This window comes from Gekko japonicus, unplaced genomic scaffold, assembly GCF_001447785.1.
Source record: "Gekko japonicus isolate JY-2015 unplaced genomic scaffold, Gekko_japonicus_V1.1 scaffold1408, whole genome shotgun sequence".
Classification (NCBI taxonomy): domain Eukaryota; kingdom Metazoa; phylum Chordata; class Lepidosauria; order Squamata; family Gekkonidae; genus Gekko; species Gekko japonicus.
The window spans coordinates 189,119-201,532 of record NW_015163131.1 but is presented as its reverse complement, the minus strand read 5'-3'; the positions used below and the strand labels follow the sequence as shown (position 1 = coordinate 201,532).

At 50.0% G+C, this 12,414-nt stretch overlaps 1 protein-coding gene across 1 annotated transcript in view; it reads left to right on the top strand.

The window, feature by feature from the left end:
* PLCB1 (phospholipase C beta 1) overlaps nucleotides 1–12,414 on the top strand; it is a 375,074-nt gene that overhangs the window by 200,163 nt on the left and 162,497 nt on the right. The window contains exons 4-6 of the mRNA XM_015406942.1: nucleotides 2,186–2,265; nucleotides 4,831–4,884; nucleotides 6,003–6,078. Coding sequence (XP_015262428.1) covers nucleotides 2,186–2,265; nucleotides 4,831–4,884; nucleotides 6,003–6,078 — 210 coding nt within the window. The remainder of the gene's footprint in view (nucleotides 1–2,185; nucleotides 2,266–4,830; nucleotides 4,885–6,002; nucleotides 6,079–12,414) is intronic.

Sequence of the window (12,414 nt, the reverse complement as noted above, 5' to 3'; positions counted from 1 at the left end):
GGAAAGAGAGGGTGGCAAAAGAATGCACAGGACATGCAGAGGGGCGACGGTTCAGCTCAGTTTCATTCTCCAAAGCGTGGGAACTTGTAATTGCAATCCGTGACTGCTGCTACTTCAGAGGGACTTTTCAGGAGGTTGTTAGGCCGCGGTGTCCAAAGGGATATAAGTCAATTCTTGATTATCCAAAGTAAAGCCTTGTCCCTCAGCATTTGTTAATATCAGGCCTTTTTTTTCAAAAAAACAAATAAAAACCCCCTCATTAGCTGAACAGATGAGAGCTTTTCTTTTCCCCATCTTCTTCCCGCTCCTTAAACGCTCAGATCATTAATTTGTTGTGTTTTCTGAATATGTGAGTTTCTCACGCACATGGCTTGGGGGTCAGCACACAGTAATGTGCCTTCCCTTCCACTAAGTGGGAAATTTGATTCTTTTTAACGTGCCATATTTCTGTCAGGTAGAGAGCAAGAAAGAGTATCTGTTTATCAGTGGAGTCAGTTCCATTAGCTCCACGTTGTTCGGACAGGCGTAGGCTTGCTGTAAAGTATGTAATAAAATTATGTCAAGTGTCTTACTTTGATTTGTGTGTCCTTCTGGAAGCCATGAGCATGAAGGAGGTGGCGTTCCCATTTCTTCATTGCCTACCTTGCTTGAGGGAAGAGGGGACTGAAAACGGTGTCATTCACTTAAGTGTATGTTAATAGAGAGCAAAGAGACCGAGCCTACAAATTAGGAAGTCCCCACAGGTCACAGGCGCCGGGATGTGGATGATAACACTGGGCTGTTTGCAGGGTTGTTGTGAAAAGTGCACAAGGTAAATGCATGTCAGGAGCCCTGAGTTTGCAAAAGCACTGTATAAACATGAACAGAGTTAATAGTTCTTTTTTAAAATGTTGTTCTCTGAGCTGCCCTGACATCGGCTGGTCTTCCTACTCATCAGTTTAAGGCCAGGCCGTTCCCTTCTTCCTGCCGCTCAGCTCACACAGAGGCCTGGAAATAAAACACATCTCCCTTATAAATAAAAGCCGAATGGTGGTGGCACTCCTCTAGAACATTCCACACGCTCCAAAATCAGTTCGCTCTCTGATCTGTCATTCAGAGGGTCTCCCTATCCACTGGCTGCTTTGCCTGAGTCCTGCCTCCAACATTCTAAACATTTTTCTGTTCCTCTCCCCCCCCCCATAGCCAGTCAGAACACAGAGGTTATTTGCATATGCAGCCTCATTGGCCTCCGCCTTGGAACACAGAGGTCGTTTGCATATGCGTCTTGATTGGCTTCTGCCTCTAACATTCTGAACAGTTTTGCTGTTCTGAGGTATAATGTGTCCAATCTCCAGGTGAGGGCTGGAGATCCCTCAGAATTACAACTGCTTTCCAGACGGCAGAGATCAGTCCCCAGGGAGAAAATGGTGGGCTCTGTATCCTTATATGCTGCTGAGGTGGCCCCCGTATGACAGCCAATGTGACGTAGCAGTCAGGGCTTCAGAGCACGGGAGAGGCTGCAGGTGTGTGGGGGGGTGGAAAGCTGAAGAGTGAGGGGGAAATAAAGGTAGGTTGATGATTGGCTGGGAAGGAGATAGGGTTGCCAATTCCAGGTGGGAAATTCCTGGTGATGTGAGGGATGGAGCCTGGAGAGGGTGAGGTTTCAGGAGGCGTGGGACCTCGGACAGGTACAAAGCCATAGACTCCACCCTCCAAACCAACTATTCCCTTCTGGGGAACCATCGTTGCCAATCTCCAGGTGAGGGCTGGAGATCACTCAAAATTACAACTGTTCTTTAAGTAGCAGAGATCAGTTCCTCTGGAGAAAATGGTGGACTTAGTGTCATTATACCCTGCTGAGGTGGCCACAGCAAACTGACACTGAGTGTCCAAGGCCGGGGCACCCGCCCAGAGCCTCTTTCTAGAGGCCGTTGTATTTATTTCCACAATGGGTCTTTTTCCTAGTTATATTATATTACTATTGATGAATTCCCAGTTTGGTTTGCCCCCCTCCCCCCCAAAAAAAGTTTTGGCCGTTGGTTGTGCATGCAACTGCTGTCTTGGCTCTCCTGGAACTTCACCCCTGAAGGGTGTCCTGGATCTGGCCTGCTCTTGGTTTGAGGGCAGATGTCACAAGTGAATCCTTTCTTTCTCTTTAGGAATGGGCAGAAGAAGTCTTCTGTGTGAATCCTTTCAATCTCTTTAGGAATGGGCAGAAGAAGTCTTCAGTTTGGCCACCAACTTGCTGGCACAGAATATGTCCAGGGAGTCGTCTCTGCAAAAAGCGTAAGTGGCAAAGCCCTTCGTGCCCCAAGGGGCGGGCGGGCAGGAGGGAGGTCTGATTTCCGCCTGGCCGTGCGCCAGCTTCCTTTCTCTTTGTTAGGACTGTTTGCCAGGAAATGTTTATCTGATGGAGGGTTGCGCCACTTGTGCGAAGGTGCTGTTGCCCCCCTCCCTTTGTCACTGACCCCGCTGCCTTCTGACTGAGGTGGTGGGCCTGGGGGGCCCTTCCCACTCTGGGGGGGGGCCTGCTGGGGAAGGTGTGTGTGTGTTTTTGCATATTCCCCTTGACGTCGAAAGCCAGCATGTCAGAGAGAAGAGGTGAGGCTGGCCCGTTCCCTGGCTACGGAGGAGCATTTAGGATTGTGGGACCCCAGCCCAGCCCCGTGCAGCTGGTGCAGCCCCTAGATGTAGTTTGGCCGCTTCCATGAGGACTGGGTCACTGGGCTGGTTTTTTGTTTGTGTTCAGTCTTGCAGAATCTTCTTGCAGTTTAAAAGCTGCCAAGGACCACTGTAGATTCATTTTGGAGCCAAGCGGCCGCTTGCTGCCTATCCAGTAGAAACCACCATTCCGCTTCCTCAGGAGCTGCTTTCCTGCTAGGCAGCCGGCCCTGCTGCGGGGCCTTCTGCTTTGCCACTCTCCCCCCCCCCGAACCCTTCTGGCGGGGGCTGCGCCGGGCAGCAGGGCGACAGTGGGAAGCCTCCATTGCTGCTCCCCTCGGGGTTAACTGACTGTTGCGGAGACCACCCACACCCCCACCCCCGGATCCCATCACATGAGAAGGGCAGACTTTGCCCGTGTTTACTGGACCGAGATCAAGGGGTGGTGTGAACCGGCATTTTTATTTTTGGTTGCTAGTAAGTACCCCAAAGGGCTGGCAGGCGGCGGTTTTTCCCCTGTGAAAAAGATAGCCGGAGCCGGGTCAGCCTAGGGAGCCTTATCTGACTTCCTGCCCCACTCGCAGGAGCCCTGCTTGCCTCCAGTAAAGATCTTGGCCCCGCTACTTAAGGGTATAAACAGCAGACGGACGTCAGGCCGGCCTGGTCTGGTATTTTCTTTCTATTATTAGTCAAACAATAACATAATGCAGGGTTTCCATTTCCCCTCTTAATCTCTTTTTGCCTTTGCCCTGAGTGGAGAGAGACATTAAATCTCTCCTGGTGTCGTTTGCCGGGACAATGTGTTGACCCCGAGGGCTCTGCAACAAAGCTAGGAAGAGTGCCGACGAGAAAATCCTGGAACCAAAATAAACAAACAAAAAAGCACCACCCCAAGCCCCCCCCCAAGAAAGAGGGAGTCCCTCGATAACTCCGAACTTTCCCAAAGTCAAAGTTAATGTTTAATGCTCAGAGATGGGCGAGGGCCCCCCCCCACTGTATCTGCCGTGACCCCATGCTCAAGGGAGGGGCACCTGGGCTCTCCAGGGGGGTTAGGGTTTTAGGCTTTAAATCCTACGAGGATTCTTTGCGCGACTCTTCTAATCCTGCTCCGGTCCCCAGTCCTTTGCTTGGCTCACTCTCCTCTTGTCATTTGCTCCTGAGCTGGGGAAAGAAGTGTGTTAGAAACGGGCCGCCTCTTTTTACCAAAGCTCATCCAGATCATAGCTGTGTAGAGCAAGGCACGGGGACCAGCCCTTCTGGTGACAATCTGCCGGACGAAGCTGTCCGCAGCCCGTGAGTCTGGCTCCTCCCTCCTTCCAGAGCTCTCTCTCGCTAGCAGACGGGGTTATCTGCAGCTTCCACCGTATGCTTTTCTATCACAAAGGATAGCCTCATCGCTTCAGTCATGTCAAGGCACCATGGCGAGGGAGATAAAGAACTAGCACGCTCCATTCTTCCAGGAAGCAAAAAAATTATCACTTGGTTATTGTTTGAAGTTGTACATCCCTGTGCACCCAGTCAGTGGTGCCCTTTCCACAACATCTCGGCTGTGTGGGAGCCATCTGTCCATGAACCCAACTTTGTCCGTGGGGATCCTCCCGCCCCAGTGTTCCCCCGTGGCCTCTGAACTCAGGCCACCCCCGCCTGGGTCATTCGGCTGGTTTCCCCAGCCGCATGGGAACTGCTCATGGGAAAGGGGATTCCCCAGGCCTGGGAGGCTATTTAAAGGGCGTCAGCAATAGTGTTGACGCGTGTCGGCAGAACTTCACTCGAAACGGCTAGATCTTCCAGACTTATCTTAACCTGAATCCTGTTTCAGACGGTGGGTTTTTAATGTGCCCTGGACATAGCTGGAAGAATTCAAAAGAAGTGAACCCATCTGGGCAAAATGACATCTTCGAATCATTTCCTGGAGGGGATTTAGGAGAAATCTCAAAATCTGTACTTGGGAGGTGCCTCAGGCAAGTTATCTTGACTTTTCCAGTAAAGATAAGTCTTGCGTGAGGAGTCAAGGCATTTAGCTCTCTTTTTTTGGGGGGGGGGGAATTGTGATGCTTGAGAAGTTATTCTTTTCTTCTGAATGGCAGCGCAGCGCAGTCTGGTCAGCACTGTGGGAAAAGGAAAGCAAATGTTAACGTTTGTGGTTCCAGGGTTGTTGTTTTTTTATCAACATGTTGTTCTTCTCTCTAGTTACACGAAGCTCAAACTGCAAGTCACAACGGAGGGACGTATCCCTTTGAAGAGGTAAGTTATGCCGTGTTTTGTTTTTTGGCCTTTTGGGGGAAGCTTTTCATACTCTGGTAATTTGCAGACTGGTGTGGTGATATTGTTCCATATAGCACGTAAAAAGAGAAACAGAGTTATGTGCCATCACAAGTCAGCCGGTACCTATAGTTGGGGAGGAGGGGTTGTATGTGAACCCCCCACTGCACTGTGAATTGGTACATCCCACACACAGCTTCACAGTCTTGGCGTGAACTAAGTCTCTGTTTCAGGGTCACAAAGTGACACAGAGTGTACTCTGCACCCTGGATAAGAACAAAGCCCCACTGGTCCCACCGGTGGACCTCCTGGTGGCACCTGGTATTTCTGGCCAGAGTGTGACACAGAGTGCTGGACTGGAGGGGCCATGGGCCTGGTCCAGCATGGGCGTCTCTTGTGTTCTTAAAGCCTCATTCAGTGGGGCTTTCCCCCCATGGACTGGCTGTGTCTGGAGATGCACTTTGCTGGCCAGCCCAAGAGTACCGCAGGGTCCCCATTCCTATGGAAGATGCAGTCTATGTCTGTGGCCAGTGCCAACACCGCGGCAGTGCCGATGTCAGTGGCGTGAGGATCTCCTGGCCCGTTCCGTCTAGTCGGGAAGGGAGCTTTACCTCCCAACTGGGAAGGCAGGAGAGGTGCTGAATGGGGAGGACAAGGAAAGCCTCTGCAGACATTCCCTTCCCACATCACGTCTGTTCCGTGCACACGTAAGACTAACAAAAACAGCATAAAACAATAAAAATGCAATAAATAAAAATGACGATAAGACGCCACCAGAGTAACGTCTCTTTAGAAATGTTTGACCCGACAGCATCATCACAACTTGCTGCCAAGCGGAGAGGAGGGTGGGTGCCAGCAGGTGGTCACCCAGAGAGAGTGAGTTTCCTAGAGTTGGCGCCGGCACTGAGAAGACCGTGGAACTGCCCAGAACACGGCAGGGGGGGGGCACGTTCCCGTGGGCACTCCTACCAATGCTCTGGCGCCAGGCTATTCTTGACGTCAGGGCCAAGGTCGGGGGCCAGAACTGTGCCCAGAAGCAGATTTTAACTGAGAGCATGTGCCCTGCCTTCATTCCTTTTTGTCCATTTCCCACCTGGCAGCATTTATCGCCTGTTCTCCGCGGACAGAAAGCGTGTCGAGACAGCGCTGGAAGCGTGCAACCTGCCTTCTGCCAGGGTAAGCAACAACATCTTGTCATGTGTCACGTTGGCGTGCGCATCCCACTGTGGCCCCAGCCCAGGCCTCCCCCTCTAAGCTGCGGAGTCTTGGGGGCAAAAATTCTACTTTATGAGCTCCTGGCATTAAAGTTGTGAGCCAGCGATTTGGCTACTGCGTAAATTAGTTAGCTCTGGAGCCCTCCTTCCTGAGCTGAGACGAAAATGTGTGAGCTGGAGGGTAAAAAACTGTGTTCTGGCTCACACTAACGCAGCTTAGAGGGAACACTGGTCCCAACACGATTGTTTCTAGCGACCCCCCACCCATTTTGGTGTGAGCTTTGTCTTCGAGCCTCTTGGTGTATACGCTGCTGTGTCTTTGTAGCACAAAGGATTTCCCTGTGTTGATTGGGGGGGGGGGGAGATCAGGTCCTGGAACTGCCAAACGGATTCAGAACAGACACAAAAGCTCACTGGTAGCTCCTGTTTAAAAAAACAACCACTGGCAATCCCTTGTCAAAATGGCCCAATATTAAATTAATGAGTCTGTGTTTAAAAATGTCTACTTTGCCTTTCCTGAAGGTGACTTTCAAGGTTGTAATGCAAAGAAGATGACATCAGTGACAACTTAAGTTAAAGCAATAAACAGAGAAAGGCGTAGTGCAATAAAATATCAGTGACAGAAGTCATGAGGAACGTGATACTGTTTACCTGGTGCTTAAAACATGATCATGTCGTGCTGGAGCGGGGGGGGGGGGCACGCCATAGCTAGCATTCTGTCACAGACAAGTCCCCTTCCCCTGGTCCTTGTGCCGCTGATCTCTGAAAGGGAAGGCACACAGCGGGGAGAAACACACCTGCAGCCTATCCACACCTGCATCTTGACGCGGAACAGTCTCGGGAGAGCTAGGCAACTTGGACATGCAGACTGTGCTCTTAAGCTAATTTTGCAGAGCAGTTCAGGTTATGAGGGCAAGTCTCAGATGATAAATGTGCCCATGAAACATCTTCCGTTCTGTGGGGCCAATGAACTTGTCAGTAGTCTTCTGGTGGCCGGTCCATGCAGCAGTAACGGGCACCTCCTCTGCAGCTCCAGGGGATGACTCCTTGAATGACCGGCCGGCGGTACCCACAGCTATAGGGGTGACATCCCGGAGGGCTTGTTTGTGGCCCTGAAGGACGTAACCTCAATCGTTCTCATGCCACACACTCACATTCATTCGCGAGTCTAAATGTTATGTTAGAAATTGGTTTTATGTTCGTCAGGCAAAGCCAGATTAATATAGCAGTAATGGTTTGGGCAACGTGAATTGCTCTATGTGGTGTCATACAGATGGTTTGAAAATGTACCCGCCCAAGTGGAAACAAAAGGAAAGAACAACCCCGGTCAACCTGCTGTAAAGAGAAAAGCGAATAAACCCACACAAAGGGAACGGGTGCTGAACAACTGGAGTCACCCCCTCTGGGATCCCAAGAGTAATAAACAAGGAACGATCATTGATGCTTAAGTGATCTTCTCACCCAAGGACCTTATCGGCTCTTAACCGTGGACTAATAGTTGGAGGGAGCTCTAGTTGCTAGAAAAGAAAATTAGGGCACTCCATTATTTGGCTTACAGGAAGGGTGAAAATGTAAAAATATAAGCCACAAGTGGCTGACTTACCTAAGACCCCTCTGATAGGGAGGGGACGCAGAGAAGACCAGTGGAACCAAGGGCAAGAAATCCAGGTGAAAGCAGGAAAAACTCAACACATTCTTGGACCACAGACTCCGGAGGTTGACTGCCTCCTGCACAAACCTTCCCTTCTAGTCCAGGTCGTCTTTCAACCCCCCCCCCCGTCTACCTCCCCTGTCAAGAAGACCCCGATGAGCGAACACCAGAGACCTGGGCCTTCTGCAGGGTGTTTGCTGAGGCCGTGGAACTCTCCAAGTCTTCTCCCAGATTTACCAGCTAACAGGCCTCAAGTGAAGACATTTTAAGTCTTTGAATCCTTTCTTATAATCACTGTGATTAGTTTTAGTGAGCGTAGGGTCCCTAGGTGTTTTCTGCTGTTGCAGTTCTCAACAGTTTTCCTCTTTCTTTCAGCTTCATTAGATGCGCAAGCATAGTTTCTCACATTGGTTTTATGGCTTTTAATTTACCTCAGTGTTTTATCTCTGGCTCCTGCTGTTATTGTTTCATATCGTTGGTTTGTTTCATTTGATTTAATTGTTTTAACAAAGTTTTGTTGTAAATACGCGAAATGATGGTATCGCTTTACTCTGCTCTGGTTAGCCCTCACCTAGAGTATTGTGTTCAGTTTTGGGCACCACAATTTAAGAAGGATATAGACAAGCTGGAATGTGTCCAGAGGAGGGCAATGAAGATGGGGAGGGGTCTGGAGACCAAGTCCTACGAGGAAAGGTTGAAGGAGCTGGGTATGTTTAGCCTGGAGTGGAGACGACTGAGAGGTGATATGATAACCATCTCCAAGTACTTGAAGGGCTGTCATAGAGAGGATGGTGCGGAGTTGTTTTCTGTTGCTCCAGAAGGTCAGACCAGAACCAATGGTTTGAAATTAAATCAGAAGAGTTTTTGGTAAACATTAGGAAGAACTGGGTATGCTTAGCCTGGAGAGGAGATGACTGAGAGTTGATATGATAACCATCTCCAAGTACTTGAAGGGCTGTCATAGAGAGGATGGTGCGGAGTTGTTTTCTGTTGCTCCAGAAGGTCAGACCAGAACCAATGGTTTGAAATTAAATCAGAAGAGTTTTTGGTAAACATTAGGAAGAACTTCCTGACAGTTAGAGGCGTTCTTCAGTGGAACAGGCTTCCCCGAGAGGCGGTGGGCTCTCCTCCTTTGGAGGTTTTCAAACAGAGGCTAGATGGCCATCTGACAGCAATGTGGATTCTGTAAACTGAGGCAAATTGTGAGAGGGAGGGTTGCCTCAGTGCTTAGTTCTCGTGGCTCTTTCTTACCCCCCCCCCCCAGCATCTTGCTGGTCTCTGAGGTGCTGCTGGATTCGAACCCAGCTCTTCCATAACCGAGTTTGGCTGCTTCCAGTGTGAGAGGAGGAGGACTGCTTTGCAGAGAATTCCATAAGCTCAGTTGTTCGTCGAGAGAAATGCACTCTGATGTTAAGATGTTAAGGATTATTTGCTCACATGTTGCTTTGGGTAGAGAGAGTGCTGCATCAGTGGAAGGAAGACGGGTTTTGTTGATGCAAGAGCCTTGTGGCCTCTGCTTTGTCTCCGAGCCTCAAATAACCAAACCAAACTTAATGAGTCGTGGGAAACTCTGACGGCAGGAGGGGAGAAGGGACCCGCGCACTGGTTCCACATTTCCTGCACTAATACGCGATGGAGGTTGCCAGTTTTGTCTCTTTTGTCCCTTAATTTTCTGTTCCTCTCAACAAGAGCTACTGGAAATCACCTGTAGCAAAGTCATCTTCAACTGAAATAATCTGACCTGCTTCAGTAAAGGTCACACAATTGCTTATTTTATAGAGACAAACCACAAGAACACAAAACAGCATGCAGCTTTCAAATTCTTCCAAAATCAGCCAAGGTGGTTGTCAGAAAAGCGGAGGGAAATGTTTGAAGGCTGCCTTTTGGCATCCTGCATACAGTCTTCATGATGTTAAGTGAAGCTGGTATCAAGTCGCACCTTTTACTGGTGGCTACAATTCCCCTCCTTTGTACCAGCTCTACCTAGTGCCAGGTAATGTACTTGAAGCTGCCCTGGTATTCTGTCCAGGAGGTAGACAAAAAGACCCCAGATCAAGGCTTGAAACATTTTCTCTCTCCCCCGACTGCCTTCTTTTGCATGAAGAGTCTTGGAGAACTTGAAACTGTATCATGGCCTCGGTCACACGGGCAGGAAAATGCGGGGGGGGGGAGGCGTGGCTGTTTGCCCCGGAGCACATTAACGCGCGACTGCATGATCAGGCGTTGGGTTGAGGAGGTCCCATTGAGCTCCCTTGGTTAGGGGGGAGGTGCGGATCACACGACGCAGCAAAGAAACGGAGCGGCGCGGCAAACGGGGGTTGTGTTTGTTTTTTAAAACTGAAATGTGCGCATGCTCCGTTGGGTGCTTGTGCACATCCCATGGAGACTTGGAAAAAAACCCCTATTTGCGAGGGGACATGGGCGGGCGCCGGAACTGCCACCGGAAACGCGATCAGATGCCCGCCCTTGCCCCACGGTTTCCGGAAACTAGTACCTCCGAGGTACTAGTTTTTTACCCTGCATCTTTGGCGGGAAGCCTCGGGTGAGCCACAGGAGCTCTATGCTTCCCAGATGTGGCGGTGAGATCGCGCCCGGAAAATTCGCCTATCTTCCGTCCCTCTAGTGTGGCTAATGCTCCATGTGACCAGGGCCCATGTTATTTTAGTTGGCCATTGCATGGTTTTGGGGTCTGGCTTTTGCTTTGGACTAAGTTGGCTATCTGAAATATCTATCTAAACTACTTGGCACATCTTAATTGTATAGAAATAGAATACTGTTAAATACCATGTCTGTCTTTCTGTCTGTCTGTCTATCTATCTATCTATATAGAGATAGAGGTATGTATGTGTGTGGTATTTAACAGTGTTCTATTCCTATATTTCTGGGAAACTGTCAAAAAATGTTCTTCCCTCTGCTTAAAAAAAGAAAAGAAATGAAGCACCAACCAAATAACAAAATTGGCACTTCCGGTTTCCTTGGCAACTGTACAAAACAGCGGAGTAAATAATAGCAATAATTTCCTCTCTGTGTGTTTGTATTATGACTTGCACGGGCTCAGTGGTATTTAAGGCACACCATCAAACACTTTATTTTACATTTGATCGGCACCGTTTTATGTTGGGCAGTTGGACTGTGTATCTTTCCTTAAGTTGAAAGTGCTTTTTAAATTAACCATATAAATGTACATGAAGCACAGTTCAGTTTTCTGGATTTGTGTGCTGTGATTTTGTGTCTGGTGAGATTTTCCATGGGTCAGACCTTTCACCTGCCTTCCTCTAAGTTAGACCCTGTTTGTTTATCCCACCCTTCATCCAAGGAGCGCTGAGAGAGAAGGACGACCTCAGAACAGCCCTTTTTGTTGCCTTTTTAATGGCTTCTCCAGTTCTCCTCCGTCGCTCTGACTGCGACACTGAAATGACGGAGAAATTCCTTCTCCAACTGGGAAAAGGTCTTTGTCAAAGGAAGGCTTTGTGGAAAGGAGCCGGGGGGCTCCGGCTTAGCAGCAGGAAGTAGTAGGATCCGATACTCTCTCTGTCTGACTTCCGTCATGCTTCTGTAAGGCTCCACAGTGGATCAGCACAAAAAGTCTTCATCCTCAGTGTTCAAATAATGTTTGTATGTTCTGCTTACCTTCCCTAAGTGAAGAAGCATTTACTGCTTCATATATCCAAGGTTAAGACAGATGAAACCAGCGCACATGTCAAAGAGTATTATTCAGGGCAGAGAAGCTGACGATGAGGTGAATGCTTCATTGCCAGTAGTCCATAAGGCACTGTGGACACTTCCAAGCTCCAGACGTGGCCAGCAGTTGGAGAGCCAGTTTGGTGTCGTGGTTAAGTGCGCGGACTCTAATGTGGGAGAACCGGGTTTGATTCCCCACTCCTCCACTTGCAACTGCTGGTGTGACCTTGGGTCAGTCACAAGTTCTGACAAGAGCTGTCCTTGAAAGAGCAGTCCTCAAAAGAGCTCTCTCAGCCCCACCTATCTCACAGGGTGTCTGTTGTGGGGAGGGGAATGGAAAGGAGTTTATAAGGCCACGGCTGGGTGGCTCAGGCTGAGCCGGTTGAAGCTGAACCCGGCGAAGACGGAGGTCCTGTGCCTGGGTCGGGGTGGTATGGGATTGGGGCTCCCGCTCCCGGCCTTCGATGGGGCTCCTCTTGTGCCAGCTTCGGAAGCTAGGAGCTTGGGGGTGCTCCTGGACCCCACTCAGGCTGAGCCGGTTTAAGCTGAACCCGGCGAAGACGGAGGTCCTGTGCCTGGGTCGGGGTGGTATGGGATTGGGGCTCCCGCTCCCGGCCTTTGATGGGGCTCCTCTTGTGCCAGCTTCGGAAGCTAGGAGCTTGGGGGTGCTCCTGGACCCCACCTTAACGATGGAGGCCCAGGTGGCGGCCACTGCTGGAGCAGCTATCATCTATGGCTGGTGTGGCAGTTGGTCCCCTTCCTTAGCCGCGACGACCTGGCCACAGTGATCCATGCGACAGTTACCTTGAGGCTAGACTACTGTAACGCTCTCTACATGGGGCTGCCTTTGTCACAAACTCGGAGGCTGCAGCTGGTGCAGAATGCGGCGGCAAAATTGTTGGTGGGTGCCCCTAAATGGGAACACATCCAACCTGTGCTGAAGGCGCTGCACTGGCTGCCTATAGC